A 20,782-nucleotide genomic window follows, 5' to 3' on the forward strand; every position below is an offset into this window, starting at 1 on the left:
CTGAGTCTCAACACTCTTTTTCAGGACGCTCCTACATTAGGATGGAGGAACAATGCCAATAAATGAGTTTCAATAATTATTATTGTGCTTGTTTACCCAGAAAAGGCCCACTGAGTCTCAAGAATTGTTAACTTTGTTGCAGTTGGGTCGATGTTGCTATTTTGCCTAATCCAATTTAATAATTTACAGATTATGTTTTAGCATTGGAATGTTGACCAATACCAGTTACATTGCATGATTTTTTGAGCTATGGGAGGAAATTGTCAAACCCAGAGAAAACCCATGCAGAATGGGGGAGTGAACATGCAAACTCCACACAGAAAGGCACCCGAGTCGGGCATCGAACCCAAGGCCCCCTGTTGCTGCGAGGCACACGTGTTGAGACTGTCCTGCCGCCCAGTGCAATAGCATACGCCAATGGAAATCTCCGTACCTTCCCTGAGCTGCTGTGGCGTTTTCCGAACATACAGATGGAGAAGAAGTATCTCGTCGGCTGCGTGAGAAAGTTCACGGGAAGGTGTCCAGCGAGAAAGCGGCTGCCCTCATGCTGCGCTTCCAGATGCAGGTATGAGAGCGTGGCCAAGTACATCGTCCTGGCCATGGACAGAGAAGGTGAGGAACGCATGAGTCATGCTCAGACGCACACCTGGCTGGCAAACACACTCATGTGGTATAAAATTAAACTAACCTATTAACCCCTTTCCCATTCGAGGACATATGTGTACGTCATGACAGAGAAACCAGAAGTAAAAATAAAATATCTTTATCGGTTCTGAGGCTCCACAAGGCCACGCGGGAGGGCGTGTGGCACAGTTGGCGTCAGCTGTCATAGAGTTGCGGTCGTATATCTACAGTTCTCTGCAGTGAGTACAATGTATTTAAAAACAACCATGCTATGCCTCTCTAAATAAATTAACGCTTGACCGCTTGCGCGTTCCGATATTCAGATGTAAATGAGACACCCTCCCTGCAACCTTGCAGATATCTTGGAATGCAAAATACCCACTGAGCTACAGTGAGGGAAAGAGTATTTGATCCCTTGCTGATTTTGTACGTTTGCCCACTGACAAAAAATGATCAGTCTATAATTTTAATGGTAGGTTTATATTTGAACAGTGAGAGACAGAATAACATCAAAAAATCCAGAAAAACGAATGTCAAAAAATGTTATAAATTGATTTGCATTTTAATGAGGGAAATAAGTATTGATCCTCTCTCAATCAGATTTGTGGGGCTCCCAGGTGTCTTTTACACAGGAAAACAAGCTGAGATTAGGAGCACACTCTTAAAGGAGTGATCCTAATCTCAGCTTGTTACCTGTATAAAAGACACCTGTTCACAGAAGCAATCAATCAATCAGATTCCAAACTCTCCACCATGGCCAAGACCAAGAACCTCTCCAAGGATGTCAGGGACAATATTGTAGACCTACACAAGGCTGGAATGGGCTACAAGACCATCGCCAAGCAGCTTGGTGAGAAGGTGACAACAATCAATCCTAATCAAAGGAGACCTGATGGTCAATGAGCCACTCTGTCTACAGGAAGCCACCCATACGGATGCTTATCTAAAACCGGATTCCCACCACCATCCATCCCAGAAGAATTCCCTCATCAAGACTCTATATCATAGAGCCCAATGCATCTCCGACCATGAACACATTGCCAGTGAACTCAAACACGTACGCCAAGCTCTTAAGGCTAATGGTTACTCCGACTACACATCCGCAAAGCCATCACTCCATCCATCAAGAAGGATCCTGTTGAGGAGCCTTTCAAGACCATCACCTTACCCTACATTGCTGGGGTCACAAAAAAGATCTCCAAATCCTGATAAACACAAGATCCTTTGTACTGCTAATCCCTGCACCCCCCCTTGGTGCTGCTGATCCTGCATAATGCATGGGCATAATATGACTTTGAACCCCCCCGCCCAACGCCTACGCATTTCCATGAATATGCTAAATTCCTCTTCATATGCACATTCTTTTGTTAAGGCGCTCTTCCACCTTCAACGCAGCTTATATTATAAGCTCCTAGTTTGGTAGTGTCTCATTCTTCACCTGAAGACGGCTGCTTGCGTTGTAGCCGAAACGTCGTGAGAATTATTTATTTATTATGTTTTATTTTTATTATTTTATTACTTCCCTTCTACGTGACTTTACCGAAAGAACCCAAGAAGGTGACAACAGTTGGTGCGATTATTCGCCAAATGGGAAGAAACACAAAAGAACTGTAAATCTCCCTCGGCCTGAGGCTTTATGCAAAATCTCACCTCGTGGAGTTGCAATGATCATGAGAACGGTGAGGATCAGCCAGAACTACACGGGAGGATCTTATCAATGATCTCAAGGCAGCTGGGACCATAGTCACCAGACAACAGTTGGTAACACACTACGCCGTGAAGGACTGAAATCCTGCGGCGCCCGCAAGGTCCCCCTGCTCAAGAAAGCACATTTACATGCCCGTCTGAAGTTTGCCAATGAACATCTGAATGATTCGGAGGACAACTGGTTGAAAGTGTTGTGGTCAGATGAGACCAAAATGGAGCTCTTTGGCATCAACTCAACTCACCGTGTTTGGAGGAGGAGGAATGCTGCCTATGACCCCGAGAACACCATCCCCACCGTCAACATGGAGGTGGAAACATTATGCTTTGGGGGTGTTTTTCTGCTAAGGGGACAGGACAACTTCACCGCATCAAGGAATGATGGACGGGGCCATGTACTGTCAAATCTTGGGTGAGACCTCCTTCCCTCAGCCAGGGCATTGAAAATGGGTCGTGGATGGGTATTCCAGCATGACAATGACCCAAAACACCAGCCAAGGCAACAAAGGAGTGGCTCAAAAAGAAGCACATTAAGGTCCTGGAGTGGCTTAGCCAGTCTCCAGACCTTAATCCCATAGAAAATCTGTGGAGGGAGCTGCAGGTCGAGTTGCCAAACGTCAGCCTCGAAACCTTAATGACTTGGAGAAGATCTGCAAAGAGGAGTGGGACAAAATCCCTCCTGAGATGTATGACCTCTGTGATTGCCAACAAGGGTTTTTGCCACCAAGTACTAAGTCATGTTTTGCAGAGGGGTCAAATACTTATTTCCCTCATTAAAATGCAAATCAATTTATAACATTTTTGACATGCGTTTTTCTGAATTTTTTTTTGTTATTCTGTCTCTCACTGTTCAAATAAACCTACCATTAAAATTATAGACTGATCATTTCTTTGTCAGTGGGCAAACGTACAAAATCAGCAGGGGATCAATACTTTTTTCCCTCACTGTATATAACTCTTTTTCAGAAGTGACCAGGCCACAAATGATAGCTCACGAAGTGGCTTATCATGTGGAAATTTATAGCAGCCAAATACTTGAAATGCCTGTTTATTCTAAATGTGGAGGGAAAAACCGGAGGTGCTGAAGAAAATCCACATGACCACGGGGAAAACATGCAAACTCCAAATATACAGGTGTCAGGGTTGGGATCGAACCCACAATCTCCTGTAAACTGCTCACAGTTCTGCATATATACACATTATTTTACATTATTCATGCTATGCTTAACTGCAGGTTATTCATATTGCCCATACAATGCATTCAATGCATGATATGACACAAATTATTCTTAATAACCATTGCACAGCATTACAATTCTATTTGAAGCTTCCGTGACTGCAGGAATTACTCTTTGGTTCTTTCTTTACAGATTGCACACGAATGGATGCAATGAATATCACGTCGTGGTCTGCTTTTTGCTTGCAAATTTCAGATTTACTGCAACACACCCGTCCTTGGATGGGCAAAAGGCTAGTTTATGTTTAATTTTAAAGCAGTGTGATGGACGAATTATGTTGATACTCTTCGGTTTTTTCGGTAAAGTCACGTAGGTAAAAAAAATTAATGAAATCAACTAAATTAAATCACGACGTTTCGGAGGCAACACAAGCTTCCGTTTTCAGGTGGAACCGTTACAGCCAAAGTCGCTGTAGTAAGTGAAGCGAGCTAATAGAGAGACGCGGCTATATTGGGTAAGAGGGGGGGGAGCCAAGGTAGGGGGGGGCATTGGGGGGAGGGGGATGCTTGCCTGAAGGTAAGCCGATTGATAACATTTATTCATGGGGTACCATGATGTTGAGTTTATTGTTAATTGTGCTTGCCCACCACTATCAAAGTAGCATCGCCAAATCATTCGTTCTACGATGATGGAGCAGTCTTGGCTAAATCACGGTCACCAGCACATGGCAGATGGAATGATGAGACCTCCAAAGAGGCAAACTCTGATGATCACCGTGCCTGCGATGGTTTGATTGGGATAATAGGCACAGCAAGATATGCAGGTGCATGTTCCTGCACTTTCCCTCATCATTTACAGTGGTAGGACCCGTCGCTTAGCAGCCTATTGAGATGCACATAAACAACGTTATACACATTGTAAATTACAATATATATAATTAATATGACTGTTGTGCTCAGACTTGCAGATGAATGAAAGAGACAGGCAGCTCCTCAACAACCCATCCATACAGGTAAGGGCTGAGGATAAAATACCTAATTCATACAAATACGAGATGTGGTGACACACGCCTGTGACTTGGAGGTGGAGTTTGTGGATCACACCAAGATGGAGCCATTGGGTACATGAGACACCTACCTGTAGAGTAATACGACAGCACCTATAATTATATGTTTAAATCCATCAGCTTATGGGCTTTTTGTTTTAGAGTCCAGCAGTATTTGTTAAAGAAAAATTTAATAATGTGGGTTGCCAAATGTTATTGGAAAGTGCCCTGCACCTTCAGAATGGACTTTTTCTAGTGCTACAAAGCAATGCTGTGTTGTATAGAACTGACTAGGGGGCTATGGTGGTGAGATGTTAACTACCTCGCCTGGTATACAGGAGGTCGTGGGTTCGATCCTGACCCTGATGCCTGTATATTAGTAGTTTGCATGTTCTCCCCGTTGTCGCGTGGATTTTTCTCCGAGCCCTCCGGTTTTCCCCTCCACATTTAGAAACATGCGTTTTATAGTATTCGGCTATGATACATTTCCACGTGATGAGCCACTTCGTTGAGCTATCATTTGTGACCAGGTCTCTTCTGAAAAAGAGCTACATTTCTCAGTGGGCCTTACCTGGTTAAATACAAATACATTACAATAGTTAAGAATTAAACCACACACCATTGTGGAACATTGTACATGCATCGCCGTTTTTTGTCAAGTACACCACTAGCCAAAGCCTCTCCACAAGTTGAAGTCCATGAATCATATTCGATCATACCTCACCGCTCTGGTCACTGTGGATTGGATAAGGTGCACTGCCCTCTACTGTCGACAGCGTATAGTACAGTGTCCTTGGGCCATGGATATCACCCATCCAAGCACTATCCAGGCTCAGCTGAGATTTGATGAGATCTGGTAATTTTTTTCTGTGGAGCATTATGGGTAATAATAACAAATATGCCTTTGTTGTGTCTGTCCACATGAAATTATTTTGGGACATCAATCTCAGAACCTTCCAGACTGTCATCCAGCAGCATTTTTTAAAGCAAGCAAACTCATGTACCATCGAGTTGATTTCAAATATGTGGATGTTTTACGTTTCAACACTGCAATATACAGGGTGTTTATAAAATATGGACCCCGATTTGAAATCGCTATATCTCTGCAACCATGAACCGCCCATGAATGAAACTCTTACCACTTGAAAGGGCAGGGCATAGAGTTTCAAATGATTACTGCTAGATGCCTCTTTCAGTGCACAAACAGCCCCTAGCCTCAATCATTTGCAAGATAGCGACCCCGCAACACAAGGCATTTTACGTTCTGCAGTTCAGCAAACCTGAATCCGTAATTGCAGTGCAGCGTGCGTTTCAGCGGTGTTTTGGCATTGATCCGCCAATATCAAAGAGCATTCGTTGTTGGTACCGACAATTTGAGGAAACAGGTTGTTTATGTAAGGGGAAGAGCACAGGGCGACCACGCACCTCAGAGGAAAACGTGAGAAGAATTCAAGAGAGTTTTCTGCGTAGCCCGCGCAACTCCACTCGTTGTGCCAGCCGAAAACTTGCGATCCCTCATACGACTGTCTGGCGTGTGTTAAGGCAATGTTTAATCAAGAGGCCATACCAGTTGCAAATGGTACAGGCTCTTCGCGCAGGTGACAAAGGAAAGCATGTAGATTTAGTGATGCGATGTTACAGAACATGGAGGACGACAGCTTCTTACCGTGTTTGATTTTTAGTGATGAAGCAACGTTTCATCTAAGCGGTAAAGTTAACGGTCACGATGTGCGCATATGGGGATTAGAGAATCCACACGAAACTGTAGAGCATGAGCGTAGTTCCCCGAAAGTGAACGTGTTTTGTGCTGTTTCTCAAAGAAAGGTTTATGGCCCTTTCTTTTTCGAGGGAAACACAATTACGGGGTAAGCGTATCTCGAAATGCTGCAGAAATGGCTCTTTCCACAACTTGATGAAGATTCCGACGTTTTCTAAATGACACACTGCCTCAACATTGGATAGGTCGTATGGGACCCAAAGACTTGGCGCTACACTCTTGGCCCCCAAGATCCCCAGACATCACACCCTGCAACTTTTTCTTGTGAGGATACGTCAAAGACCGTGTTTTTGTGCCACCATTAGCGACTAATCTGGATGACCTTTTTGTGTAATTGTAACATGTTGCCATCGTGAAATATACTGCTTTGAAATTGGGTCCATAATTTTGAAACACCCTGTATTAGTCGGTTTTCTGAGACAACATACTTTACTTCTGGACTTGTATCGGTCCATTAGAATGCAATACTGGACATTGAAACTGTTTGACATTGGCAAAAAAAGAGGTGGCCAGGTGACTCAGTGGCCTAATTACCAGCAGCGCCCTGAGCAAATACAATTTGGATGTGGTGAGTAATTGTGCTCAATTCAAATTGTATCCATGCTCAAGTGAGCATTGGGTGCATTCATCTTTTATCGACGGTCCCTTGCCAGTGTTGGAAGTTTAACATTCCTTGGCCAGGCCAGTCTCCCCATGTGATGACTACCATAAAAAATAAGAATGGGTTTTATCCTTTGTGGCAAAAAACAGTTGTTAAGATGTTCAAACACCAAATAGATACCTTTTACAAGGCATCAGGTCTGTATTGACCACATGTACTTGTGGTGAACATGCAAACAAACTTTCTCTGATAATATATGCATTGTCCTTGAAACTGATTGGCCTACACCAGAGACAGCCTTCCTTATGGAATCGTCTCACCAGTGTCAGACCAGAGAATGCCAAAAGGCAGACAGTACAAAGAAAATGCACGTATGAGAGCATTCATAGCTCGGGGTGAGTAGCTATATCATGAGACCTTTTTGCCAGTAAAAAAAGTATGCAAAATAAGAATAGGTTTTATCCTTTATTGTCAGGTTTTACCCTTTATTGCCAGAAAAGGTAAAACCTCTTATTATTCATACTTTGATACTGACAAAAAGGTCCCATGATATGATGACTACTGTTGACTTCCACACTATGATACGAATGTTTATCCATCTGGGAGGAATACTGGGCTGAGTCAGCCCTTGACCCGTTGTTTGTTATTCTTTCAGAACATTATGCGTCGGATACGGATGAATGTCCCGCTGCCACCAGAGCCCAGGCAAAGGGATCCCATGCAGGATTTCGACGTTCAGGTTGTTAATTACATCACTGTGGAAAGTCGACTCCAGCGGCACATGGCCGTGGCATATAATGAATAGCTTTGAGATGATCTGTGCCAACATATAACACGTTAAACAAGTCAATCTAGCATGAAAATGGACACTTAATTAATAATGTGAAGAGCCCAGTCGCTGTGGCAAACATTATAAAAGCACAATTAGAAGATAAGTTGTAAAAGAAGCAAAAATATATAAACGGTGACGATTTTTTTTTTAAATGTAGGAATGTCAATACATATGTTGGCATAAATGTAGGCTTTGTAAAACAAAACTACACTTTCATAAAAATGTAAGGTTTCTTTCATGAAATTTTGGCACAGATGTTAACTACCTCGCCTGGTATACAGGAGTCGTGGGTTCAATCCCGATACTGACGCGTTCATATTTGGAGTTTGGATGTTCTCCCGTGGATTTTTTTCTCCGGGTCCTCCGGTTTTTCTCTCCACCTTTAGAAACATTGGTTTAGATTATTTGGCTTCTATAAATTTACATGTGATAAGCCACTTCGTTGAGCTATCATTTGTGGCCAGGTTGCTTCTGAAAAATATCTATATAGCTCAGTGGGCCTTTTTTGGAAAAAAAAATGTGTTTAGTTGGATTGTACCAGAGCAGATAGAATTTCCCTAACTAAACTCATGCAGCCACTGAATTTGTTTCGTCAGGATTGCATCTGTTCAAATGTGTTTCACCTATGTAGGCGGCAGCCAACGGGCTACGCGTGCTGGAGCTGACCGAGCAGAACCTCAACATGTTCGAAAACTTGGCGAACAATGAGCTGCCGCACGATGACTGCCAGTTTGCGTGCAGCGTCTGCGACAGCGTGTGGTGGAGACGCGTGCCACAGCGGAAAATGGTCTGAACTTCAATCCCAGCACGAGACTAATCTGCACCATGCTTTAACCCGCCTGTAAATGTATGTATGTTGAACTTCTTTCGCACCGTACGTAACCAACCATGCTAATCGTAGATGCGGGGGAAGGACAACAAACTAAACACAAAAAGCAGTTTAAAAAAGAAAATTTAAATCGAGATGATTTAAGAGTGCATAGCTCCAGTGGCTTCCGTATATCATAAGCAAGAGCATTCCAGACGGTTGCAGAAGCGCATCTGAAAGCGTGTAATACAGTGACTGTATTTGTTCAATGGCTAGCCAAAAGCCACTGCGACGAAATCAGCAAGGTATTGTGGTTCATTTGTGGCAGGCACTTTGTGTGTAATGAGTGCAACTGCATCACCCCAATCTTCAGATCGCTTCACTGGCTGCCAAGCCACTGTCAGATCAGCTACAAGACTGCCCTCATTGTTTCAAGATCAATCATGAATTGATTCCCAATTGTCTTATTTGTCATCTTCTCCAGTAAATCTCTACCCACTCTGTTGATTCTTCTCCTTTGTTTCCTCCACTGTCTATAAGTAATTCCACCTGCCACCCACACTGCTCACTCTACTTCTGTTCTCAAATCTTTCATCGTCCCTGAACTAATTGTACCTTTTTTCCCTCATGTATTACACTGGTCAACACACTTTTTCTGGCATAAGGTATTCCCACGGTTTTAAGGTAATTTTGGGATGCTGATTCCAAATCTGGCATCAGTTTTTGTCTATCACATCAGGTTTTTGAGATATCAAATATTGCATTTTCAATCAAAACTGCAGAAGAAAAATATTAAATAAATGTGGATATCTACATAAAATAATATTATAAACACACTATCCTAAAAATACAGCACCATATTTTAACACTAAAGCAGTCACTGACTCGCAACAACTTGCAATCATAAGTGACATAGTTAATTTTGGGTAAAATCAATGAAAATGGGGTATGCTGATAGCATAAAAATGAGATGTGATAGAGCAAATCTGAGATCATATTTGGAATCAGCACCCTGAAATTAGTCTAAAACAGATGCAAAAAGTCCAGGCCAGAAAAAAATGTTTTTTTTGTTGACCAGTGTTATTTACTAGTCTTTCCCTCGAAGCCCATACCTTAGGTGAAAGCAAAGAGTGAGTGTGCAGTGGGTTGGAACGTTGTCTCATATAAATTAGCTTGAGTAGGATTTGCAGTTCCATTTATAACAGCGGTCGGGAACCTATGGCTCGCGAGCCATATATGGCTCTTCCAGTGACGGTATATGGCTCCCAGACAATTTTGAGTTGAAAAAAGAAAAAATAATAATAAAAAAATCAGTTTGGAACTGATTTTTAAACACTTGTCATATTGCTTAATAATACTGTGTCATTTTAAAGTAAACAGAAATTAGTTTTGAAGATAAATTTCACGGGTCACGCCTGCACGAAGCTCAACCTCACCACGTACGAACCAGACTACAAGGCCATCAGCAAAACCATGTAGCACCAGAAGTCGCATTAAAAGTAAGACATATTTAATTTATTATACGTTAAAAATACTATATGGCTCTCAATGAAATATATTTAGAAATATTTGGCTTTTATGGCTCTCCCAGTCAAAAAGGTTCCCGACCTCTGATTTATAAGGTTCTTGCCTCAGAAACACGCATCTTCCATCTCATCTCAATCATTCCAATACTTAACTTTATTTTTAGCCCAGGGGAGCCTCTGATGGCAGCTGTCCCCATATGGCACAAGGTGAACACACCCCCAAGCTGCAAGTGGGTAGTAGTTTGCCAGTTGCCGGCAATGTTTCTATGGGTTTTATCAATTGAGTAATTTGCAAATATTTGGATTTATTTGAACCATGACCCTAGTGCATGTGGCCTACTCTTTTTCCTAATCACGTCACGGGATTTGTCACATCCACTGTGGAGCATACAGCATATATTTTCTGGTAATACACCCACGGCATTAACCAGAGTGGCCACGGGGATGAATTGTGAACCTTCCAACGAGCGGAAAATGCGCCACCGCTCGGCAATGCCACCGCCCAACAACTTCTGTTGCTTCCACCGTTGCTGATCGGGGTGTGGATCATTCATTGTCTTTGCTGTGCAGGTGTCCCAGTGCAGGCGCTGCAAAAGGAAGTACCAGCCAGTGCCACGGGACAGGGAGTGGGGGAGTGGAGCGCTCTTCAACTGCACAAACTGCAATAACACCTTCAGGTTGTCGGCGATAAAAGGGACAGCTTTTATGTGTATTGATGCATTGATTCGCAAAGCTTACGCGAGTGTGCGTGTGTGCGCATGAGAACCGGTGTTTTATAAAAAATATATTATATCGTAATACGAGAGGAGCAAACCATTGAAAAGGATGTCACCACTCAAATACATTTGCATAGTGATGGAGAAAAAAAATGTGGGGGGGGGTGTGAAAGCAAACTGAGAGCAAATCGTTTAGAACTACAAAACTCGTGTTGAGGACAGATAGTGGCAGCAGTAAAGGAATGAAACGCATCTCAGAGAACATCTACTGCGGAGATGGAGTGACGACATCGGCTCGCGCACAGGTGCTAGTGCTCGGTGGATTATTCAATTGTGACAGATGGTGCATGCTTGGGGGAGGCCTTCATCCGGCAGTGGATTTAACATGGCTGCTGATGATGAGAATGAATTAAAAAAAAATAATGAGCGCAATGTATTGTGTATATGATTACGCTAGTAGTAAATATAGAGCACTAGCGGTAAGTACCCGGCGTTGCCTGGGCGAAAAAGACACACACACATCGACTTAGAAACACACACAGACATCGACGCACACACACAAACACATCGACTTACCCACACACACAGATATGGACTCACACACACATAAATCTACTTTAGATACACACACATGGAGTTACACGCACAAATCGACGTACACACATACAGCGACTCACACATACATACGTAGACTCTCACACATCGACCTAAGCACACATATGCACTTACACACACACATATCGACTAAGACAAACACACATGGACTTACACACACACATGGACCCACGCACACACATGGACTTACACACAACAACAACAACCGCCATTATCCACCCGGCGCTCCGCTCGTTGTTGTGAGCATCGATCCGGCTCAATGTCTTCCAGGATTTTCGTGTAGGCTTCTATTTGTACATCCATCAGCTTTGGTTAATTTTCCTAAATAAATTTAAGAAGCTCTAAAGCATAATAGCATATTTCACGTAGGATCTCTTGAGCAAGGGCATGCAGGTTGTCCCTGTAGGGTGTTGGTAGTCCCATATATGTGAGGTATATTCCATCAATGGAGTGCAGTTTGTCCTGAAGGAGGATGAGGGCCTGTTTAAAGATGACATCAGAAAGTTGACGTTGAGGTTTGTATTTTCTCATTGAGCTCTGTGGAGGATGTCCTCACTCATGCCCTCTTTGTATTTTTTCCAGAGTCCCATGGGGTTAGATGGTCTGCAAACTTGAAGATTTATGCAGAAGAGCAATGTCAGTTGGAAAGGGTACTGACCAACAGAAGCTTCTATCATAGCTTTATGAAGATGGTGATCATGCACAAGAATTGCACGAAAATTGAAAGCTTCCCTGTATGTTTGACAGACTACTCCTTCCACTGTTTAGAGGTCTTGGAAAGATTTGTGCCCTTTGGCAACATGGAGAAGCATTGGGAGAAAGTAGCACTGCTGATTGTTGGGATGAACTGTGTAGACTCGTCCTAAGGCATCAGATTGACCATCAGCAGCACGTTGCTTCCATTTATTTTAGCAGTCCATGTATAGTAGGAGGGAATGTAATGGTAGAGCAGGTTGGCAGCAAATGGGTCACTTGGGCACCAAACAAAAAAAGCCATAAGGGTGGTATATTGTGGAGCCAGGGTCTGCTGTTGGGCATTTCCTTTGGTGACATAGATGCGTTGAGCATTTTGGAGGTGAAGTGCCAAATGGACGACTGTGGGGGAACGGTCATGGATGGGGAAGCCAATAATTCTTCAAATTGCCTCATGGTTGCTGATGTATCTTCCTTGGAAAAACTGTTTTAGCTCATGCACACTTTGCCCCTCTGTTTTGTAAGGCAAAGACAGCCATGTCAGAGCCTTTGTTGATGTATTGGCAAAGATATTTGATGGTTTTTTTAAGAATAGCCGAATTTCACATTAAAGTGGAGCAGGAAGATCTTGCACAGAAGAGGGCAGTAGGGAGCGATCCATCGGTTGTGAACCTTAATTTGCGAGTTAGTGGCAGGTCTGAGCGTTGTTTGAAATCCACCATGCTCAGTATTTCTGTGATATAGAGGATAGCCATCATGGGCCGACTGAGTGTCTTTCAAGTAGTTCCGTGGATACCTCTTGGTACACCTGTGGTCTTGCATACATGGCGCATTTAGATAGAACTGGGCACATGGGCCATGGAGCATTTGATTGCAGACCACATAGAAAAGTGCAGGGTCTTAATGGGGGTGAGGTAGCTCAGCACTGATAAATGTGTCAATGTGACTGGCATGAATTGTTTCCCTCATCCATAGCGAAATGTGAGCATGAGGAAGACGACGTTTTTGCCACCCAACGGTGTGCAAGTTACTGCTTGTCTATCCAAAGATGCCGCCTTCATTGGTCGTAATAAGCATCATGAGGTCATAAACTTTGAGTTTTAAGAGCCTCGCTAAGATGTCATGTCTGTTTGGTGGTTTTTGGTTTGTATAAAGGTTAAACCTGGATCTCCTTTCATTTGGGATTGCAAGTGAAGGTGATGAAGATATGAGGCATGGCATATTGGCTGATGTACGTCATGGCATCGTGAGTTTTATCATGCATGCATCTTGGTGAAGCTGTGAAGGATGAAGGCAAAATAACTAATCAGCCCACATTGTGACCGTTTGCATCTCCTTCGGAATTGATGGCATCCCAGAGATGAGCATACTGTTCACCTGCAGGCGGTTTTGATTCAGTTGAATGTAAAGAAGGTGCTCACTGTCAATGTTGGCATTCTAATCGAAAACATACTGGTGAAAGAGGTTGGTGCACCATAATATGTGGTTTCCTCCTCTGTCCATGATCACGAAGGAATACAAGTTTTTTTAGAGGAGACAGTTTTGTGAGAATGTCTTTGTCCTACAGCTTTGTAATTGGAGGAATGTTGACATGGTACCCATCTTGGCCTTGTGACAGGAAAATGTGTTATTGTAGGGCATCGTATGCTCTGTTAGTGTCAGGAAATCGTGCCATGGTGTTTTCTTGGTATGGAAGAACAATGTCGCTTTCACAATGTTCCTCACCCACCGTAAGAAAGCAAGGTCAACAATATTTGGGGCATTGAACCTCCCTGCATGCTCCCCGCTTTGGTGGAAAGTAAAGGTGTAGTACGGCAAAATTTAAATGGGTGATGTTCCTACGAATGTGACAAAACAATATACGAAATGGAATGGGCTGTAGCTAAGAAAGTCCAACGTATTTAGCAGTATAACAGATTAATCAGCATCTCAGTACTATAGTGTGACGTGAGCAATCGAAACAATATAAAAGCATTGAAGAAATAAGCAGAAATTAGTGTACATTAAAGAGCAGCAGTATGCACAGGTAAGTTGAGAAGCAGGCTACAGTCTAGATTATAGACTGCCAGTATGTCGACTCAATGACCTAAGCATTGCTACAGTCGACATATAAAGCTAGCAATACGGTCAGCAGCTGAAAAAGCAGGATATAGTCGACATGAAAGGCTGGCAGTACACTGAGTATGGTAAAGAAGCAGGCAACAGATTATAGACTGGCATACTGACATGGACAAAAGCAAAATTAGCAGTGTAGATAATAGAGTGCCAGTGCACTGACATTAATTAATCGGCAGGCAGCAGGCCAGAGGACAGACTGGTAAATACACCGTCGCATCGTCATAAAAACACCTAAAAAATATTTAGCAACCTAATAATGAATTATTTTCTGCACACAAACATTATTGTAATATTTTGCAACTTATTAGTTTCATAATAGTAAACAATGAACTTGCGTTCTTAGCGAAAGATTCAATAAAATTGTACTTTACATTGCCGTGGTGAGGCCTAGTCCTGTGCAGAGCCTGCGGCTTCGCCTAGATTGCCCAGCCGGAGGAGGTGACACATTGCCAGGCTGGGTGCTGGGCCGCTCTCCGCACCCACGCAGCAATGATGCTATGTAAGCGCTATAATATTAATATCTACGGACTTTATATCAGTAATTGCACGCATTGGGGTGGGGGGGACATAAGACTGTGAAGAATGAACCTCAGCGTTGTGTGTATAGTTTTTAAGCATTGTTAACGTGAATGGAAATTCTTAGCGATCATGTGTGCGTTGCTAGGGGCAACTCCTGTCAGTGTTTCGAGAAATGCGCATTTGCGTGCTTTGTCTCGCGGTCGGTGGCAAAAATATATAAATAAAGAGAAATCACACAAAAACACAATTTTAACAAATTTAAAAGTGACGGACGGGAAATGGAAATAGCGCTTGCCCACCGCGGGGCTTACGTCGTGGTACCTGTCTAATTTTTTTCACATAAACCCCACCGTTTGAGAGCCAAATGCCTCGCAAGCGCGCGTGCGCAGACGGACAGACAGACAGACAAAAAAATACTTTTATAGGTTAGACTAGCGGGAAGTACCCGGTGTTGCCCGGGTGAAAAATATATTTCAAAACTTCTCTTAAAAACCTTACATATACAGTACATACACAGATACTAAGGTATTGTGAAAGCCCGGTGAGCCGTTTGTCCATTTCTCCACCAACAAAATTATAAGAAGCTTGCACAAGTCCAAAAAGTTATAGAAAGTGGGGGGTAAATAGTTGATCTAAAAGGTTTCCGAAAATTGCGACCACCACCCCCCACAAAAAAATATATTTACCCCCGCGTAGGGATATATACCTGCATACCCTACATACAACAGAGTAAGTAGTATCTATTTTTCGATTTAAAGCTTTCGTGACTGCAGGGATTAATATTCTTGGTTCTTTCGGTAAAGCCACGTAGAAGGGAAATAATAAAATAATAAAAATTAAACAATCAAATTCTCACGACGTTTCGGCCACAACGCAAGCAGCCGTCCTCACGTGAAGAACAGAGCTGTCGGAAAGACAGAATCCTAATAAACACTGCTGGCTGCTGCAGTTCTTTATTATTAAAATTTACCTTCCTTTATTACTGGTAATCCTACATAATACACGAGCATAATATGACTTTTAAACCCCCCACCGCCTACACATTCCACAAGGAGTGACTAAACCCATATCTGCATTTGTCATCAACATGCTAAATTCCTCTGTTGATATGTAAACTCCTTTGTCAAGGCGCTCTCCTCCTCCCACCCAGCTTAAAATACGCTGCCAAGTTTAGCAGTATTTATTAGGATGCTGTCTTTCCGACAGCTCTGTTTTTCACCTGAGGACGGCTGCTTGCGTTGTGGCCGAAACGTCGTGAGAATTGTTATTTTTATTATTTTATTATTTCCCTTCTACGTGACTTTACCGAAAGAACCAAGAATAAGAAGTATCTGTTGACTCTGTAGTTGTATCTACTGACTGTACAGAAGTATCTACTGAGCCAGTAGTAGCTACTGACTGTATAGTAGTATTTACTGACTGTAGCAGTATTTACTGACCGTAGTGGTATATACTGACTGTTTTAGTATCTACTAATTCTATATAGCAGTATCTACCAACTCGATAGCAGTATCTACTATCACTACAGCAGTGCATACTGACTGTGGTGGTATCCTGATATTGCTACAGCAGTGCATATCCACTGTAGTGGTACCTGATTTCACTACAGCAATGCCTACCGACTGTGGTGGTACCTGCTTTCACTACAGCAGTGCATACCGACTGTGGTGGTACCTGCTATCACTACAGCAGTGCATACCGACTGTGGTGGTACCTGCTATGACTACAGAAGTGCATACTGACTGGTGGTACCTGCTATTAAAGCAGTGCATACTGACTGTGGTGGTAACTGCTGTGATTACAGCAGTGCATACTGTGGTTGTACCTGCTTTCACTGCAGTACTGCATACCGACTGTGGTGGTTCCTGCTATCACTACAACAGTGCATACTGACTGCAGGTGGTGCCTGCTTTCACTACAGCAGTGCATACTGACTGTGGTGGTACCTGCCTTGACCACAGCAGTGCATACCGACTTTGGTGGTACCTGCTTTCACTACAGCAGTGCATACCAACTATGGTGGAACCTACTTTCACTACAGCAGTGCATACTGACAGTGGCGGTCGCTGCAATGATTACAGCAGTGCATATGTTGTGGGACCTGCTATGATTACAGCAGTGCATACTGTGGTGGTACCTGCTATGATTACAGCAGTGCATACTGACTGTGGTGGTACCTGCTACCACTACAGTAATACATGCTGACTCTATAGCCGGATATATCGACTCTATAGCAGAAAGTACTCACCTGACAGAGTGGCGTGGTGAGGCCTAGTCCCGTGCAGAGCCCCCGACCTCGCCTAGATTGCCCAGCCGGCAGAGGCTGGGGGCTGGGCCGCTACCCCCCCACCATCCTCCCGCTTGCGCTACAATCATACTATCTAAGCGCTATAATATTAGTATCTACCGACCCTATAGTATTAAGTGCACACATTGGGGTGGGGGGGAGAGAAGAGGACATGACACTTTGATGAATTTAAATCAGCGTTGCGTGTATTTTTTGTAGCATTTTGAACGCAGGGATTCATCTTCTTGGTTCTTTCTACGTGACTTTACCGAAAGAACCAAGAAGATGAATCCCTGCAGTCACGAAAGCTTTAAATCAAAATTCAACCGCCTCTACGGGGAGGGTTTCCACATAACTTTGAGATCCTTTCAAATTCCTTTGTCAATGCGCCCAGCTTATATATATGCTCCAAGCTCATGTGCTGTTTCATTCAGACTCTGTCGCCTCGACGGACCTGGTTTTCACCTGAGGACGGCTGCTTGCGTTGTGGCCGAAACGTCGTGAGAATAATTTTATTATTATTTTATTACTTCCCTTCTACGTGACTTTACCGAAAGAACCAAGAAGATGAATCCCTGCAGTCACGAAAGCTTTAAATCAAAATTCATGTGTTTCTGCTTGTTTGTGAGCAGCGGCTGGGGACAGATGGGCGTGCCATCGCCGTGCTACCAGTGCCAGGTCGGCGTGTGCCCCACGCGCGTGCAGCGCCCCAAAACGCACAGTGCCGCGCGCCCTTCCGGGCAGCAGCACAGCTGCATGGCCGAGGACTGCTACAACCGCCAGGGTGAGCGCAGCCGGAGGGCCACAACGCCACTCCGTCGCCTCTCACGAGCCGCTAGCATTTATAAGCGACGATCGAATCGAATTTGCTCTGTCTCGCAGACCCGCAGGAGTTTCGCGGGTGAAGGTGGGGGGGGGGGGGCGATCTTGCTGTGCATTTCTCCCAATGAGTGTTTTTTGCAGACAATTTCCAAAATTTTGACCGTGATGCCGGCATTCCCTCCCATCATCTCTTTCACAAGATCTTGTAACCTCGCTCAATGCAAGAAATATATTAATTATTTTTTTCTACTTCAGGAGTGATGTTTGTTGATGGCCGATGGGAATTGTGGGCCTGTGCTAAGCAACTGTGATATAAAAAAAGATTTGGGCAAGGCAGCATATTGGTCCGGGGGTAGTTACCGACAGCATCCCGATGAAGAAATTAACACTTAAGTAAAGCGTGTGAGTGAATCGACATAATTCTCTGATCCGTTCTCTATACCGCTATCGTTTTATCAGCATAATATAAACACAAACCTCACTTTAAAATATCACGACATGCATAAATAACCAACTCAATAAGTTTTGTTGCTGTAATTGTTTGGGTGGAGCAATACAGTAGCATTTAACACGTACCACTCATGAAAACTCCGTGACCCTAAGTTTAATTCTCAGCCAAGGTTAACATGAGCGACACTTAAACTAATCCTATTTAGTTTGTTGTCCAACCCCCGCACCCCCGATTAGCACGTGTTCTACGTACGGCGGGAAAGAAGTTATGATTATGACGACAAGTCTCGGCAGATGGTTGACATTGGATGACAATCATGAGAGACGGAGATTGGCTGCCTAATCATGGGGGTGGTGAGGACAGACGATAGGAATTGGCTGACGACGATGGCGGTGAGCATCTTTGTAATGATGGCAGTGGTGATAGAACTTCTTTCGCACCGTACGTGGCCAACCGTAGATGACTGCGATACGATGATGGTAGTGCGGCGAGAGGCTAACATCCGTGTGCTGTGTGCACCATGAACGCGCGTGGCAGGCCCCGGGGTTACCGGGACGCACTGTGTGCACCCGCGCACCTTGCAGGTGAGGCGCCGGCGGCGCGTGTTGCACGCGAGCGAGCCGCACATCAGCACCGCCTCCACGGTGGCCACGTGCATCAGCCAGGGCAGCCTCGTGGAGCACGAGGACGTCCTCATCGAGCAGGACCTCTTGGAGGAGGACGAGAATCGGCACCACTGACCGTGCCGCGAGCAGGGATCGAACACGAGTCGCGCGCGAGCCTCCTCCGCTCCTTTGCGTTGGGTCGTGTTTTTAACCCAACGATGATCCCTTGTTTATCGAAGATGGGGGTGGATGAACGGTGCGGTGGTTTTTGTCCATTGCGCTGTGAACCCAGCGAAGCAAGTTCGATCCCCGGCCACCACTAAAAAGCAGTGTGGAGTGGTATCTGAACTGGTCCTGGATGCCCCCTTTGTTAAACCGCACTGACAAGCTGAGTGGAGTATGGTCAAACATTCCTCGTGAACAACACTGCTTTACGATATTTGACCATTTTTTTGTGTCCCAAATTTTTATTCATAAAAAATATTTTATTCCACATCCTCCCTCGCATCATACATTGCACTATTTTGACACTCCGGGCACAATTCCAAGGGGCATCAAAGGTATCGGGCATACCGTACTTATCAGGGCAGGCAGGAGGTTTTTTTCCCCCTTTTTAAAGTGCTCTTTTAATTGTTTTGATTTAACCTTGTTTTGGACTTTTTGTGTTTATTCACATTATAAACAGTGATGTGCACGAGGTGAAAAATGTTCCGAAAAAAAAGTATTTGCAGTCGGCATGTGAGACGTGATAACAATGGCTCTTTCATGCATCATGCTATCGTGCTGTGTAGCCAGATGGAAATTCAGTAGGTACCTTGAAACACATACTCTTATACTCTTAGTTCTTTCGGTAAAGTCACGTAGGTAAAAAATGAAATTAAAATTAATAAAAATAAAACAATAAAAATCACGACGTTTCAGAGGCAACACAAGTCTCCGTCATCAGGTGGGACCGGCACAGCCAGATTTGCTGCATCAAGTGAAGGAGGGATTCAAGATGTAAGCTCTTAAGTACCAGTAATTGTTTCTGTGGGGTGGTTTATTTTAAATGTATCGGTTAGTGGGGGTCCACTGGCCAACTGGAGAGCATCTACTCTATACGCGACTAATCTATATGCTTGGATGTATGTTTGTTTCTTTCTATACTCTCCACGAAATTCAATGAACAAGGAGTCTTTTGAAAACTAAAGTAGTTTATATTATATTAAAACAATACAAATACTTTTTAAATTTCGATTCAAAGCTTTCGTGACTGCAGGGATTTATCTTCTTGGTTTTTTCGGTAAAGTCACGTAGAAGGGAAATAATAAATTAATAAAAATAAAACATAATAAAATAATTCTCACAACGCAAGCAGCCGTCCTCAGGTGAAGAACAGGTCTGTCGGAAAGACAGACGTCGTGAGAATTATTTTATTATGTTTTATTTTTATTATTTTATTATTTCCCTTCTACGTGACTTTACCGAAAAAACCAAGAAGATAAATACTTTTTACCTGATAAATCTGCTTAGCTGCTCTATCATTTACAATAGCTTGGCATGTGATGGCAAACTCTTGTAAATTCGTACAATGGATAGGGTTATAGAGGGCGGGGTGGCACAGAGAGCTGTTGAAACTTAATGGCTTCTCTTTAGTCTCCAATAAAACCACCTCCATAACAATGATCAACAACATCTATACAGCATATCTCAATGTAAAACCAAATACACTTGTATGTGCGTGTAGCGCAAGGACGTGCGGTCAGGGGAGACAGAGCCTCACCTGTTATACTCCAATGAAAATAGCTGTTACGAAAAAAAAGAATCGTCAAATAAAAAATTTCATTTTCCACTGATCTGTGTTATAAATGTCATTTCTGTA

The 20,782-nt window shown here is 43.5% G+C and overlaps 1 protein-coding gene across 1 annotated transcript; it reads left to right on the forward strand.

Annotated features, from left to right (window-relative positions):
• The first annotated feature begins 547 nt into the window (after positions 1-547).
• Positions 548-20,746, forward strand: LOC133341915 (shiftless antiviral inhibitor of ribosomal frameshifting protein-like). The gene is made up of 7 exons (XM_061550744.1): positions 548-612; positions 4,466-4,518; positions 7,585-7,668; positions 8,393-8,548; positions 10,666-10,772; positions 17,676-17,827; positions 18,854-20,746. The coding sequence occupies exons 1-7, from the start codon at positions 600-602 to the stop codon at positions 19,054-19,056; spliced, it is 768 nt and encodes a 255-aa protein (XP_061406728.1). The 5' UTR covers positions 548-599; the 3' UTR covers positions 19,057-20,746.
• Positions 20,747-20,782: the final 36 nt, after the last annotated feature.

This window comes from Lethenteron reissneri, chromosome 12 (assembly GCF_015708825.2).
Source record: "Lethenteron reissneri isolate LAM-NWPU_2019-01 chromosome 12, ASM1570882v1, whole genome shotgun sequence".
Taxonomy (NCBI): domain Eukaryota; kingdom Metazoa; phylum Chordata; class Hyperoartia; order Petromyzontiformes; family Petromyzontidae; genus Lethenteron; species Lethenteron reissneri.

Excerpts from the sequence above, each read along its gene's own strand:
- LOC133341915 (XM_061550744.1), top strand. Across the intron at positions 7,669-8,392 it reads TGCAGGATTTCGACGTTCAG|GCGGCAGCCAACGGGCTACG; the intron begins GTTGTTAATTAC and ends TCACCTATGTAG. Across the intron at positions 8,549-10,665 it reads GCGTGCCACAGCGGAAAATG|GTGTCCCAGTGCAGGCGCTG; the intron begins GTCTGAACTTCA and ends TTTGCTGTGCAG.